Below are 15,189 nucleotides of genomic sequence, written 5' to 3' on the forward strand. Positions count from 1 at the left end.
ATACCAGGTTTTATTTAATTAAGCCTCTTCTCATAAGTATGTAAAAGCAGGAATCTGGAGCGAGCACCTGATCTTGCCCTTCTTCCTCTATCCCACACTTAGAAGTGTGTTTAGGCTTGGCTGGCTCTGCTTGAGACGTGCAATTCAGGCTGATAGAAACCTAGTTTGCCACTCTGCATTCATGCACAATGCAATGGGGGTGCTGGGGGGGCACTCAACACCTGCACTACCCCCTTACCTGCAGCAGGAAGGCACCACCGCTGCTGTGCTGCCCACCCAGCCACCCCCAACACACACACCTTCACATGGGGGATGGGTTCACAAGCACAAAGTACAGCCCGGGTTCAGCAATTGGAAAATACATCAACCATAGAGAATAGAGCTTTAATTTTTTTTCCTTTCTGAACAACAATAAGGAACAGTTTACATTACCCCCCCCCAAAAAAAAGCATGAATAAAATAATATAAAACAGATATTCTACCACAGTGTGGAGTTTAAATCAGCTTAAGAACATTAGCAGCACTTCTACAAATATATTAAAAGCTATAGTGCTTGTTAACCTCAGATAGAGCAACTCCCAGAGACCAATAATGGCATCCAAAGTGGAAAAGCAGCAATCAGTGCAGGGCAACACAAAGTCTGACGCTGGCACACAGCTTCCATTCAGACATTCACACCTCAGGGGGTCCCAGCATGAGGGAGGTGACAACTGTGGGCCTGAGGTGTCACCCAGCTGGGTTTGCTCCTTCATGGGAGCACTTTCCCATCCCTACACACCGTACCGTCCCCATGCAGGGGCTCTGTGCCTCCAGCTCCTCTCAGCACAGCTCTGTCTGTCCCCCATTGTGCAAAATCAGTTTTTAAAAGGAAGTAATTAAAGGGTTGAACTGGACTTTAATATGCTTATCGTTCATCTCAGATTAGAGCACACCGAAAGAACGAGACGGCCATTCCAACAGCGTGCATTCTCCAGGAAGTTCAAGGTTCAGACACGGGTTAGAACAAACCCAAGAGCCCCAGGCTGTGGGAAGCTGCAGCTCCCAAACAATCTCAGCTTTGGCCCACGGTGCCATAAACACAAACGTGGTGAGTGAAATGGTGGACCATGTCAGGTATGTCCATTGGCGGTGTGTGCAAACAGCAAGTGACCTTGAGCAAGGATACCCGAGTGCCCAAAGCAGCACGTGGCACTAAGTGGCATTTCATCGGCTGGAGGATATCTGAACATCTTTATAACAGGCTTCTGAAAATCAGGTTCTGGTTGGACTTACAGCACATACACCATCCTGTGACCTTGCTCTTGGTCACCTGCATGGGATTTAGGGATGGAGAAAGCACTGCTGATCCTCACACTCTGGGTACAGTGAGGGCTGTGGGTGGGAGTGTTCAGGCACCAAGGATGCTCCCAGGCAAAAATCTCTCTCAGTCTTCATGAAAAATGTCAGAAGCAAAGCGATTCAGACACCCAACGCAGCAAAACTCCTCTAAAAATCACTCACTTAAGAACAAAAAGACAACTCACGTTAACACTCACATCAGCAACACTGAAAGAGATGGGTACTAAGAGTTATTTGGCAGCGGAAACACTCAGGTGCAGGAAAGCAGGCCAGGATCCAAATGCTGCACTTAAATGCACTGGGATCACCTAGGAGCTGAGCTCCAGCAGCAGGCAATGCAACCTGCATCACAAGGCCAGCCTTCAGCTTTGCAGCCATCGCATGGGGCGAACTGCAGCTCAGGGTGCTGCTGGGATGGAGCATTCCTCTCCCGAGGAGCTGGACAGGATGACTGTATAAGGGCAGGCATCCCTGCAGCAGGCTGCTCCCCACTTGACTGCAACGGAGAGTGACTTCAGTAGCAACTGACACAGAACCTGGCTGGTTGTATTCTTTGCACTATCCAGCTGCTCTGCAACTCACAGCAGAGCCCAGGTCTGCATTATATACTCACGTTAACCCAGGGCAGGCATGGCCCTGTGCAGCCTTACCCACGTGGGCTGAACCAGAGCTTCTCCCCCACACTCCCTTGTTCCTTCTTATCCACAGCCTGAAAATCAGAGCTAAACTGAAGCCAAGAGGACAGCAGCGCCTCTGCACACACCAGCACAGGGATGGGGGTGCAGCATGGGACAGCTGCAAGGAGACCACACAGTTCTTACAATTGACACGTTTCTCCTCCCTTCTCAAAAAATAACCCACTTAGTTCATATATTTTCTCTCCATACCATATATATATATATATGTATATATGTTCTATATAGACACTATTCTCTGGTAAACATTTACAAGATATGTCGGCAACATTGAAAAGATACATCTCCGTTTGCATCACAACGCACACTCACACACTTCAGTGCACACAGACACACGGGAATGTGCAATCAAATAAATACTTTTCTTCCCCAAAAAAGTGACTTAAAAAAAGAAAACCAACCCCAAACATTGCTATCAAAGACACCCCGTTCACACAGACAGCAAACATTGTGCGGAATTTCTTGGCTGCTTTCTGTTTGAAAACCAAGAATAGGAAAACCAGAAGCATGAAGGATAAAGTGTCAGCGATGCTGCTTGTCAGGACTGTGTTTAGTTACATACTGGCTCCTGTCCTTTGGAAGGGATGGGGTAGAGCAATCCCCTTCCCCTTTGGAAGTGGCCATGCAGGTAGATGCTGATCTATCCCAAGACCCAGATTGAAGAGGAACAGTCTGGGAGGGGGCACAAGCATCCCGCTCTGCTCTATGCAAAGGTGAGAGATTGGCATGGAAACCTGCAGCCGCTCTCCTCCTCCTGCAGATTTTGGTGCACACTGCTGTGCTCCCTGCAACCTCTGCATCCCAGCACTGCAGGACAGCAGTGGCCGATCGGATCACGCCGCAAACTCCTTTGCTGCAGAACTTCCTTGAAACAAGTTTTCTCTCCTGCAGCTGCCTGCCTGTCCTTCTTCTGCAAGCAACATCTACCACATGCCATAAGTCATTACGGAGCACAGTCGGCACGGACAGACATTCCACAGAAGAAGGGAAGCAGCAGCAGAAGGGCCCCATTGCACAGAGGGGCGGAGGGCAGCACGCACACATCACATGGAGGGGAACACATATTTCTGCAGCAAAACTCGAGAGAAACTCCCTTACAGAGGAGCTCCAACCCAGCACCTCCCTGCATTCCTAGCAGCTCTCTGTGGCCATGGCAAAGCTCCCCCTGGCTGAGCCAGACCTGCCCATCACCAACACCCCTCCTTTTCTCCTTTAGTTTTTTAAACCTGAGTTGAGAAATGAATCCAAACCCACACCACGGCCATTGCACCACACAGACGCTCAGCCCCACGCTGGCAGTGCTGCAGAGGCACTTCACGCAGCGCGCTCCAGGGCTGAGATGCTGGAGAGCCACTGCAGTGCATCTGCCAAAAGCAAAGACCACTCGGAGACACTGGGTGAAAAGCAGCCCACCACGACCTAACTGGAGACCAACAGACTCAGGGGGCTTTCTGAGCAGCCCCATAAGCACATAGAACCCTGCAGGCACCAGAAGGACCGTTTGCACTGTTCAGCTGTAAGCAGCCACTCTTTCAGCTAACAGAGGAAGAGACAGGCACCTTCATAAGGGAACGTCAGGACAGCCACGAGGTCAGGAGCTCCCATTTGCCTTCCAAGGAGCCCTCCCCTTAAATTGGGCTGCAGAAGGATGAGCAGGAGAGCAGACCCCTAACACAAGCAGCTAGAATAAGGCAGGTACGAAAACCTGGTGTCTGGAGCTGCCAGACAAGGCCAGGAACAGATCTTGGTGTTCAGAGGCTGAATTTTGAAAGAGAAACCCAATGCTGAATTTGGAGCTCTTCCAAAAGCCCATCTGCAGGCAAAACTCTTGTGTGCTCAGATACCGTAGTAACAAACCATGTAAAAATCCAAGTGGAGAGAACGGAGCCCTAATAATACTAAAGGGGATGCTGTGCGTCAAGAGACGAGATCGAAAGAAGAGGAATCTCTGTGACCCAAGTCCCTCTCTGCTACTGGCAGAACCTCAGATGTTAGTAAGAAACTGAGGGCTGGCAGCATCCCTGTTTGGGTTTGGCAGCCCTGCTCTCCCAGACCCCCCCCCCCCCCAGCGCTGACCTGGGATGCTGGCAACTGCTTCTGCAGTTGGGGTGGTAACCACGTGCTGCACCTTCACTGCAGCAGGGTTAGGAAGCGGCTGCTCTACCTCCAAAGCAAGTCTTTTGCAATGCAACACAATTGTACAGATCTTTGGTTAAGTCATTAGAGAACACTGTGCAGATCTGAGCCGGAGCCCCCGGACCTAACACTGAGCACAGCACTCGCAGAGCTATGGGTACTGCCAGTTCAGACTGCAGCGTGTGTCCAAATACCTCACATCCACAGGTGTGGTATGGTGAGAAAAAGGGAGAGGAAGCATTGGAGGGGAGCCCCAGCTCTCTGTCCGGATGCCTCGTCTTCCCCAGCTCCTTCACTTGTTCTCAATCAGAGTCTGCACTTTGTACACAAGGTCTCGAGCCAGCTTCAAGATCTGCTTGGTGTTGTGCCGCTCGGCCATTTCTGGAACACAGACACAAGGAACTCACATAGAGGCTACACCTGAGATGCCCAGAGATTTCAAGAGCTCCTCCAGGTCCTCTTCTACCCCTCAGCCAAGCCCAACAGAACACAAACCGTACCGTTGAAAAACTTGATGATGTCTGTAAAATCCATGTTGTTCTCCAAAATGATATCCCGGTACATTTCCACCAATGCCAGGGCTATGAAGAGCACATAGTGTGCAGAGGAAACGTGTGCAGCTGCCCAGATGGTCTCCCAGACGGCGAACACATCGTCATACACCAGCTCTGTTAGGAGAGGGAAAGCCCAGCAGTCACATTATCAGCCACAGGCTTCCATCAGCCTGACTCACAGCAGCATTCACTGGGGCAGAATGTGCTGGTGGTTTCTTCTCCCAACAACCTGTTCCTAAGAACAAGCCAGTCATCTGCACAGACACACATTCTGGCCTGCAGCAGGTGGTACAGACTGCAGGACATAAACCTGGTGGAGTCTTGCCAGCAGCTCCAGAGCAACAGGTTCTGATCTAGACAGAAAAAGTCAGCCATAATCCTTAGTAGGGAGAAGCAAAACAGGAACACATGGTAAGCCCTGCTCTCAACCCCCATTCACTGGTCCCAGCTGTCCCCTCTCCCTGCACAAACCTCTCTTGAAGTCCAGGAGAAACCATCGGTAGCAGAAGTAGAAATGGGTGTAATCACCGTTCTGGTGCATCAGCTCAAAGAGCTCAGAGTCCAGAATCTACCAAGAAAGGCCAAAGGAAAGCCATCAGTACGTACCGGAGACACCAGCGCTCCTCTCCCTGCTCCCATTGCCCTCCTCCCATATCTTTGTCTCACACCTTCCCCATCCTTTGCAGCCCTGGCACAGGTTATTCCCAGGCTCTCCTTACAGCCCCCTGCTCTTCTCCTGCTTCCCACAGCAGCCCCATCTCAGCCTCCATCCCAAGAGCAACTCTCCCTCAGTGACTCAAGAGGCAGCCGAGCCCACGCCAGGACCACCCTACCTGGATCAGGGATCTCATGTTGGCAAAGTGAGTGTCCATGGCTCCGCCGTGGGGGAAATTCTGATTCATCCTTTTCATGAGCTCAGTGAAACAGCTGAAAGCCAAGGCCTCTGCACAGGGAGGAGAGATGGCTGCTGTTCCACTACGTGTCACCACAGCTGCCCCATGCAGGGAAAGGAGCATCGCTCCTGCTCCACACACACACACAGCCAGGAAGGCACAGCAGGGAACCCCTCGGGGCTCCCCACCTCAGGTGGGATAACCCAGCAGACCCTCTGCACAGCCTCACCACAGTGCTGGGGAGGGGGCAGAGCCCTCCACTCACCGTCATCCAGGATGACCAGGAGAGGGGCCAGCAGGTCACACATCCCCTGCACGTAGCCAATCTCAATGTGCTGCCAGATGTAGCTGGGAGAGTGAAGGAAAGGCAGCATCAGTGCCTATGCCACGCACCAATGCCATTGCCTGCTGGCATGTGCCCTGCCTTCGTTCTTCACATGCTGGCATGCTCTGCAAGCTGCCACCAGCCCATGGGCGAGGGCAGCTGGGGCATATCAGACATGTTTGTTCCATTCCACTCACGCTCTGCTCTCCTGCAGCTGGCCTGTAAATGATTAAGTTCCCGTGGTGACTTTCAGGGAAGCCACGCACTGTCCCAGCCCTAGATCAACACTGTGCAAAGGCTGCTGCACGGAGATGGGAGCAGGGAAAAGTGAAAGCAGAAAGCGCAGCAAGGCGCGGTGCCTGGGCAAAGGGCAGAGTTTGTGCACTTATCTCCTGTTCTCACCCCTGCTCTTTGATTCATCCCCTTGGCTGGGGGAACGCCAAGGGGACACCGCCTGCTTGGCTTCCCTGGGCCCAGCATCCCAGGAAGCGATCAGGCCTGCAGAGATATCTTCCCATATTTGGTAGCGAGACAAAATGTGTTCAGAAAGGATTCCGATCCACTGCTGGCACAGAGAAACAACCCTTTCCACCCTGCCCCCCCCCCTGTCTTCCAAATCCTGCTACATCACAGGTCTCATCTCAGCACCGATCTCCGGCTCTGCCTGCCAGATAAAGCGACAGCTCCAGAGAAACGGCAGCTTCTCCTCATATTTGCTGTATGAGTAATGATGTTTTAGCCTCTACTGCCCCTGCAGCAGCCACAGCAGCTGAGCTGGAGCTGCTCTGAGCCGGTGAATGTCACACAGCAACCTCTTAGTCACAGGGATAAGCAAAGAGAATCAGAAACACACCCATGTATACTCCTGTCTCCTTGTGTAGGCACTAATCACTGCGTTGTTTCAGGTACTCCTCATTAGCACCAGAGCTCCGTGGGCTGATCCTCACGCTTCATTTTCCATGTTCACCCCCCCAAAGCAGGCAGGCTGTGTTGCATTCACACACACGGGCAGCCCCAGGGAGCCCTTAGTTTGGCCCAGGTTGTGCTCACAGCCTGCCCAGCACCTTGCAAGGCCTGGCCCAGACCCCCCAACCCAGCTCTCACCTGCACATGATGTTACGGAGCTTCTCCAGGTTGGTGGGGGTGAAATACCAGTAGTTGCGGTCACACCGTTGCACGTCCTTCTCGATGCGGTGCAGGTTCACTGTGTACATATCCAGCAGCTCCGGCTACCAAAACAGGACCAAAATGGATTGGTTTTCAACAAAGAAACAACAGAAAGCATAAAGGCAAAGGAGAAACGCGGCAGACTGGGGCAGAAGCTGGACACACAGCTGCTGCATCAGCACGGGGCAATGGCAGGTAAATAGTGCAAGGCTCACAAGGAAAGCCAGCAGCGACCAATACTTACAGAGTAGGTGACACCTGTTGAGGAGACGGGAGATGCTTCGCTGGTGGCCAGATCAGCCACAGCCAGCGAGTCCAGCTGTGGGTACAAGCTCTCCATCTCTGGCTCCTCTGAGAGGTTATCCTCACTCTCCACCAAGCTTTGCTTTTCAGCTTCGCTGTCTGCCCAGCTCTCCACCACTGTCAGGGCCACAGCATCACAACTATGCAGGACCGCTGCCGAGCTCTCGGCCACAGCAATGAAGTCCATACCTCCTCCAGTGGGAAATTCACCCTCCAGGCTGTCCTGACCCTGCAGCTTTTCCTCTTGCAGGGCTCCATCCAGGTCCTGCGGGGCTGGCTCTGAGCCTCCCGCCCTTCCCTGTGAGCTGGCTGAGGACTTGGTGGTTTCCAGGGCACTGTCCTCATTGCTGAAGCTGCGCTCCGAGAAGCCCGAAGTGATGGAGAAGTTCTGGGAAGAAGGATGGCCCGAATCAGGGGAACACGTGCCATTGGGGACGGTCCCATTGGGGATCTTGCTTTGTTTGCCATCTTCGAGCTGAGTGTCTGCTTCCGTCTGCTCCACCTCATCAACCGACTCAAACACCTGCATGGAGGAATTCCTGGGTGTAGGGATGGGACAACCCTGGAGATGCCCCCACTCTGGGGCTCCCTGTTTGCCCTTGGCAGGTCAATGCTTGCCTTTGCACAACCCGGGCCCCAGCACCCCGCTCCCAAGGATTACACTTTACTCAGTGCAATCTATGAGGCCAAATGTCATTTAAACCAAGTGCTCACACACATCACTAACACACGGAGCAGCCAAAGGCCCTCCTTGCATGAGACCTGCTGCTCACCTGCGTGCTGGAGCTGGAGTCGCTCTGCAGCCGGACGTGATTCTGTCTGCCAGAGCTGCAGCTCTGCGAGGACTGCAAGAGGGAGAGAAAGCATTGAAATGGCAAAGGGCAGCAGGTCTGGGAGGAGGGACCGTCTGCACCACGCTGCCAAAGGTGGGCACTTCTGCAAGCAAACAGGGAGGTAAAAACGCACGCAATAAATTCCCCTATTTGAACTATGTCAGCTCTGCTGATCTGTCACACCTGGCTTCAGCCTTCCACTGGGATGACACAAACTAAAGTCTCAGGTCAATGCAGCAGTTCCAGTGCTGTGTTTTGGGTCTGAACCGAACTGCTTTCTTTGGGTCTTCACAGAGGTCACACTGTCTCCTCTAAGCACAAATTGCTACTAATCTCTGTCCTAATTTGGCAGCAAAGCGACTCACCCCGTCTCAGTTTACATAAACGATGAAGTCACGGGCTATAAAACAAACCCTCGAAGCATGTTAATGTTTCCTTCTCCTTTAAAAAAAGACAAGTATTGATGCCATAAAGCCAGGCTCCATCAAGGCAGCACCTCCAGAAACCATTAGCATCACTGTATGGCTCCCAGCTGAAGCACAGAAGGACACACTGGGCTCTGCACTGAGCAGCTCAGGGCTTTGCCCCACAGGTTCCCTCTGTGCCTCCATTTGATGGCTGGAGCCCACAGCTGCTGCATGCAGATCTGGGTGTACGGAGCATGGCAATGACATCACATCAAAACAATGGGGTTGTAAGAAAACACACAGCTTGCAGAGCAGCAGCAGGAGCTGTTCCCACCCCAACACCGTGGGTGTTTTGCTGGGCAGGGCTCCGGCAGAGAGAGGAAGGGCGACAGCTTTCCTCCATTACCATGGGAGCGTTTTTATAACAGGAAATTTCAAGTTCAGATGGGAAAAGGGTGACACTCGGCATGTATTAACAGCCAGCTCCCCTCCCAGCACACGTTCCACAAAGCAAGAACCACAGCAGAGATGCTGCAGGGATGGGAACGATTCACACAGCAGACCCACAGCCCATTGCTGCTCTGCGTCACAGAGCCCTCCCTACCCTCCTCCTGCTGCACATAAACCCCACAGACACCAAGGGATGCTCTACATGCTGCCCTCTGCTGGGACCCACTGGCTGTAGGCTCCCAATGCCCAGAGGTCCCAAACAGGGCAGTAGCTCCTGCACTCAGTGCTGCTGTGAGCACCAAAGCCAAGTCAGCTCCTCTAACAGACAAGCAAGGTTTATCTTGGTCCCCCCCTGCTGTGTGCTGACAGCACACCTGAACCTCTGCATTCTCACCTCATTGCTGATCGTCGAGTCCCTGTGCATCATCCTCTGGATGTGGGAATCCAGGCTGGCCCCAGAAGAGCACTTGGCCAGAGCTGCTGCGTGAGACTCCTTCTCCCTCTGCCGGACGATGGCCTCACAGCCCAACCACTCTGCCATGGTGTGCTCGTAGCAGGTGCGGATCTGGTCATCAGCCTGCAGCATTGGGACAGAGGATCTCTGAATGGTGTGGGCTCTAGCATGCATGTGCATGTTTCGAGCTGGGAATCACCAGAGGCACACCAATGCAATGCACCAGGCTGCAGAGCTGGCATCACGCTCATACCAACCTCCTTCCTTTCTGCTTCTGTCATCCCAAACTGATAATGGCCCAAGAGGAAGGGCCAGACAGCCTTCCTGATCTCGTGCTGGATCCCACCGTAGTAGATCAGCCGCAGCAGCTCCTGGTCCTCATAACTCTGTATGAAGAGCTCCGTGTCAGCACAGACCCAGGCAAGACTGGATGTAAGCACTGACCCCAACCTGGCCACCTCCAGCACCCAGAGCACTGCCAAGATGCCGACCACCACACACTCATCCTCTGCAAAAGTTCTCTCAGATCCCGGGTTTAAGCACAGCCAGAAGCCCTGGGAGATGGGTATTTGGGGAACTACTGGCTCACCACAACCACAAAGTAGCCCAGCAAAGCTTCCCAAGGGCACCACCGTGCCACTGTGCCCCAGGAGTGTGTCCTGACAGCACTGGCCCTACCGTGCTGTCCTCCAGGTATTTCTGCCATATGTCCACAGTCAGTCCTGAGCTGGCACTGCAGGGCACGTCAGGAGACACGATGTTGTGGTTAACCAGTGCAGAGAGGTGGGTTCGCACCGTGGAGAGGTGCCTGCAGTAGGCCAGCCCTGCAACAGGCAGAAGCAAACACTCAGCCTGGGGAACTAAGGATGAAGGGCGAAGCGTTGGGGACAGCTCTGATCAATCCTTGGAGGAGATCCTTTCAAGCCTGCTGGGACAAGCTGGCATCTCATCGTCCTGTCCCACCAGCCCTGATGCTTGCTGGGCTGCAGACTGATCCTCAGACCAGAATTCAGCTGTTTTCTCCCAATCCTGAGCACATGAACATGGCTGATCCTGGTCCCCACCATCCCGCTGCCATGAGCCCAGAGCCTTATCCATTGCCCAACATACATCTCAAGGTATGATGAAACAAATACTCACATCCATAGAAAGCCCGGGAGAGGATCTGGTACTTCATATTGTCACACAGGAGCTTCAGAGGAGCTCTGCCAACAAAAACACATCGGATGTTCCCGTGCCCTCACCCTCCTGCTTGGATCTGACCGTTCCAGCTTTGCCTTCACTGGTGCACCTCATCTGCTCAGCATGGGAGCAGTACTTGCATCCAGGGCACAGCCAGAGAGCAGCTGGAACAGCACCTACAGCACAGCTGCTCTTGTTTGGCCATCCACTGAATCTCAGCTGTAAGCCCTGCTGTATCCATAAGCATCATAGAATGGCCTGGGTTGAAAAGGACCACAATGATCATCTGGTCCCAACCCCCCCACTATGTGCAGGGTCACCAACCACCAGCCCAGGCTGCCCAGAGCCACATCCAGCCTGGCCTTGAATGCCTGCAGGGATGGGGCATCCACAGCCTCCTTGGGCAACCTGTTCCAGTGCATCACCACCCCTTATGTGGAAAAGCTGCCTCCTATTTCCCAAAGTGAGCAGCACAGCCCTCCTACCTCTCATGGCTGCAGCCATTGGCCGGCGCACCATCAGAGGAGCCGCTCTGTGAGCAAGAGGAGCAGGAGGACTTGCGGGTGCTGGGCTGCCATATGGGAGGGAGGCCAGGGCCCTGGGTGTCCATCAGGTCCTGGGGCACTGCGAGGGCAGAAAGAGGAGTCAGACACCTGCACTGCCCTGAGGTCGGGCTGACAGAGAATCAGCAGCTGCAGCACCCAATTTGCATCCCAAGGAGACTCCAGCAAACAGGCAGAGCCTGCAGCAGGTGATCACAGCAGTGGTGAGGCTCAGGAGAAAGGGAAGGAAACAAAGAGCACTGATGAGAGAGAGAGCAATAGAACCATCTGCTAATTAACGCGGTGCCTTCAGCAAGCTCATCTTAAACCACCCAGCGCCGACTGAGGGTGGAAGCAAACCTCATCATAGAGAGAGCAGGGACAACAGGCTGTCAAAGGATGAGAGAAAAACATGATTGAAAACTACCACAGCCCCAGGAGGAGTGGATCACTGGAAGGGAAAAACCTTCATCTCTACAACACCAGAACCCCATCCGAGCTCCAGGGAAAGACAGGAACATCCAAAATCACAAGGCAGGAGATAGAGATTTTGATGAGAGGACACAGCAGGAGCACTCAGCAGCTCTTGTTGTCATTTGCTCAATTCCTGCTCGAACTCAGAAGTGCTATTGCAATGGCCTCAATTCTGCAAAAGGAGAGCAGTTCTGGATCACCCCCCTCCCCCCCCTCCAACCCTTTGGTCCCAGCTAAGCAAAATGCTGAAATATTCCTATTAAAGCTTTTCCCCTTTCCATCACACAGGAGCTGATGGGTCAGTAACACAGGACACCTCTGCAGGAATTGCCAAGTGACAACACAGCAAGCAGTCGCACCAGACACGAGGACAGCTGCATTACACTGATACTGAGTGGCCCCCAGAGCTGCCAGGGGGGGTCGGGACACAGTGGAGAGAACTGGAGACCATTTGTGGATCACCACCACCTTGCTTGCAGCTGGAATCCTCACCACCTTCCCTCTCCCAGCAGTGATGGAGATCACAGACGCAAGGAACGGATGGAAATGACCGTTAATGGTAACTAGAGACACAGAGACAGGACAGGGGCACAAATGAATGCAGGAAGGGATTTGTAGAGGAGAAAGAACTGATGCAGTTCCAATTCCCTCTGGGACAGTCTGTAGGAAGCACACAGGCTGATGACGCCGACTGAGGTGATGGCAACAACTCATTGAACAGGGAATTTGGCCCCCAGCACAGAATTTTAAGGGGCAGATCAAAAGGAAGCTCCAGAAAGGAACGTCTCCTATCAGCTATTTTAACCTCAATCTGATTTCTATCTGACTCACTGGGTTGTGTTAGTCAGCTAAAGGCGGAGGAAACTCATCATCTGCAGGGCTGCTATAGGAGATGCGATTGCCCCCTCCTAGCCTCAAAAGTATGGAGCAAGATTTTGAGCAGATTTCATAGCTTCCTGTTACATTTTTCTCTCTCCCCTTCACAAAGCCATCTACGATGCTTCCAGAGACCCACGAAGCATCCTGCCTCCGAAACAACGAAGGCAAATGAGCAGCACTTCAGCCAAGCACACTGTTCTGATCCTTCACAGCTGGACATCGAGAGATGTTTCTGGTCTGGTGACTCCAGCAGCATCCCCTCCCTGCTGGGGATGTTTGGGGGGTGAAGGCACGTGGGCCTAAGCCTGGCAGTACACAGAGATCTGCAGCCTCTGCCCTGTGTGCTGCAGCAGCAGCATGGAAGGAATGCAGCCGGATGTAACACAGCACTTGCTAAGCTGGCCTGGTGGGAGCAAGAGGAGAATCAGCCCTGTGGTCGTGTCATGGTGAAAAATGACCCCATTCAAACACCCATTTCCTGGAAGGAAGAAGAAAACGCGACCAAAGGGAAGCCTGCTGCTGAAATAACGTGCAGGACTGCAGAAACTAAGCTTTCCATAGCAAGTGGAAGGTATAAAACACACACGACATGTAATTAAATGCTACAAGCAAAGCCTGTTCCTCTGGTACCGCTCCCTGGTACCATGTGCACTGTGTGCCCACCAGCACCTGCTCACTCATACAGCAGGTAATAACCCACCCAGAACGTTCCCTTTCGATGCACTCACCAAACTCAGACTGTGTCCCCGGGTAGATTATTCTGAAAACATAATCTGTGGCTTCGTCATCTTCCTTGTCAGACGCAGACTCGGAGGAGCCTTGGGGACTTCGCTTCCTCAGCCTGGGAAACACCTTCCCCTGCAGAACAAAACCTGCTCTTCACAAAGCCCCACTGTGCAAGGGTGCCTCGCTGCTGGAGCAGTCTTTGGATGATGCAGAGGACGCGTAACCCCATCTATGCTCACAGCTTATGCACTGCACGGCAAGGTCTATAAGAACCAGACCATCACATCCCACTTTTCCTGGTTTGATCAAGGAGGGTGCACGGGGTGCTGTTTAAAACGCAGCCTGCAGTCACACCGGGTAGCAGAGCTGCTCTGAGACATCCCAAAGCATCACATCAAAAGGAAACCCCCACGCGTGGGCTGAGGAAGAAGCCCAGCTCTGTGTGCCTACCTTTCCCCGCTGGGACCAGAGGGGAGGGTCCAGCTGCCCATGGGGCAAGAGGCCATTCTCCAGGCAGGACAGGAACTGCAGCAAGTGCCCTCCTCTGGGGAACCGCAGTGGAGGCCTCTGGATCCCATCCTGGCTCACCAAGACAACCGTTCCACCGCTGTCTACTATTAGCAACAGTGACAGCAGAGAGAAGACACACATGAATGAGGGAAACACGACCAGCCAAAAGTGCAGAAGGCAGGCATGAAAGCTCAGGGAACTGGCTTTCGAACATGCAAAGCAAAGATTCTTCATCCTCGTTTGGATTCTTTCTTAAGCCTGAGGCCCTGGAGAAAGGCTGCCTGGGAGATCAAACCCTCAAAACTACAGAGCACTGCTCTACAATAAAGACCTTTCCAGCCAAGCATCACATCAGCCAGGAGCTGATTTAAAGGATTTCCTAGAAGCAGTTACAGAGCAGTGACCACCCAGAGCTTCTGACATCTGTCCTGGAGCTGAAGCAAAACATCCCATCCCCATATAGGGGCATCCCAATGAGGCCAGAGTGATAACAGCCCCCAGCAGCCCCTGCTCTGGCCCTACCTTGCTGGTGGCAGTGCAAATAGACGATCTCCTCCAGGCGAATAGTCATGGCATAGTCCCAGTACACACTGGAACAGAGAAAGAGAGCAAGCTTTAGCTCAGGCATGCATCAGGTTCTGCTTCTCTTCACTGCAGCTCCAAATCCTGCCTCCAGCTATCCTGACACAGGGGGGAAGCTATAGAAAGAATGAGTCCCAGCAGCACTGAGTGCCACCAGGCCATAGAGTAAGAGGCAGCTCCCCTCCAGAACCAGTTACTGTCCTTTCTTCTCAGTGAGGGCAAGTCCAGCCCAGAACAGTGCAGCTCAAGCCTGGGCCACAGCTCTGCCCAGCTCCTATACCCAAAGGAGTGGAAATAAACCCCAGCAATCTGTGCTGCTTCAAAGCTGAAAATGGATTTGGTTCCTCTGTCACTATACCAGAATAAGTGCCTCAAGTGAAGGTGTTATAATACGGCTCATAAAACACATGGAAGGTGTGTAAGAGCCACTTCTTGTAGGTCCGTACTTACTTTGCCATCCGACTCCTCTCCTCCTTGGTCACGTCTGGACACTGGGAAGTTTTAGAGCTTAGGCTGATGCCCAAGTGGAGAACTCAGAAAAGTAGCATTGAGATGAAAAGAGCATTTTAAAGGGAGAGTGCCAGGTATAAGAGAATGGCCCAGGTGCCAAGAAGAAAGAGGAGATGAAAAGAACACAGGTAAACAAACCCCAGAATGCTAGAATTGAGAATAAACAAAGCTGTCAGCTGCAGATCTTTACCCCGGGCCAAAGGAAGGATGTTCGAAATGCTGCAGCTTT

General features: G+C 52.8%; 1 protein-coding gene across 4 annotated transcripts in view; it reads right to left on the reverse strand.

The window, feature by feature from the left end:
• SGSM1 (small G protein signaling modulator 1) overlaps positions 1-15,189 on the reverse strand; it is a 27,228-nt gene continuing 12,039 nt past the window's right edge. Inside the window, exons 10-26 of one of the 4 annotated variants that reach the window (XM_072351491.1) lie at positions 14,391-14,458; positions 13,809-13,972; positions 13,361-13,490; positions 12,137-12,316; positions 11,223-11,361; positions 10,696-10,760; positions 10,234-10,379; positions 9,813-9,941; positions 9,496-9,678; positions 8,185-8,256; positions 7,353-7,934; positions 7,046-7,170; positions 5,882-5,964; positions 5,557-5,666; positions 5,195-5,291; positions 4,670-4,837; positions 1-4,550 (exon numbers count right to left, since the gene is read on the reverse strand). In XM_072351491.1, the coding sequence (XP_072207592.1) occupies positions 4,462-4,550; positions 4,670-4,837; positions 5,195-5,291; positions 5,557-5,666; positions 5,882-5,964; positions 7,046-7,170; positions 7,353-7,934; positions 8,185-8,256; positions 9,496-9,678; positions 9,813-9,941; positions 10,234-10,379; positions 10,696-10,760; positions 11,223-11,361; positions 12,137-12,316; positions 13,361-13,490; positions 13,809-13,972; positions 14,391-14,458 (2,530 nt within the window). In that variant the 3' untranslated portion in view covers positions 1-4,461. The remainder of the gene's footprint in view (positions 4,551-4,669; positions 4,838-5,194; positions 5,292-5,556; positions 5,667-5,881; positions 5,965-7,045; positions 7,171-7,352; positions 7,935-8,184; positions 8,257-9,495; positions 9,679-9,812; positions 9,942-10,233; positions 10,380-10,695; positions 10,761-11,222; positions 11,362-12,136; positions 12,317-13,360; positions 13,491-13,808; positions 13,973-14,390; positions 14,459-15,189) is intronic. The other 3 variants (XM_072351488.1, XM_072351489.1, XM_072351487.1) reach the window with 3 other exon arrangements.

Source organism: Excalfactoria chinensis, chromosome 16 (assembly GCF_039878825.1).
Source record: "Excalfactoria chinensis isolate bCotChi1 chromosome 16, bCotChi1.hap2, whole genome shotgun sequence".
In the NCBI taxonomy this organism is placed as follows: Eukaryota; Metazoa; Chordata; class Aves; order Galliformes; family Phasianidae; genus Excalfactoria; species Excalfactoria chinensis.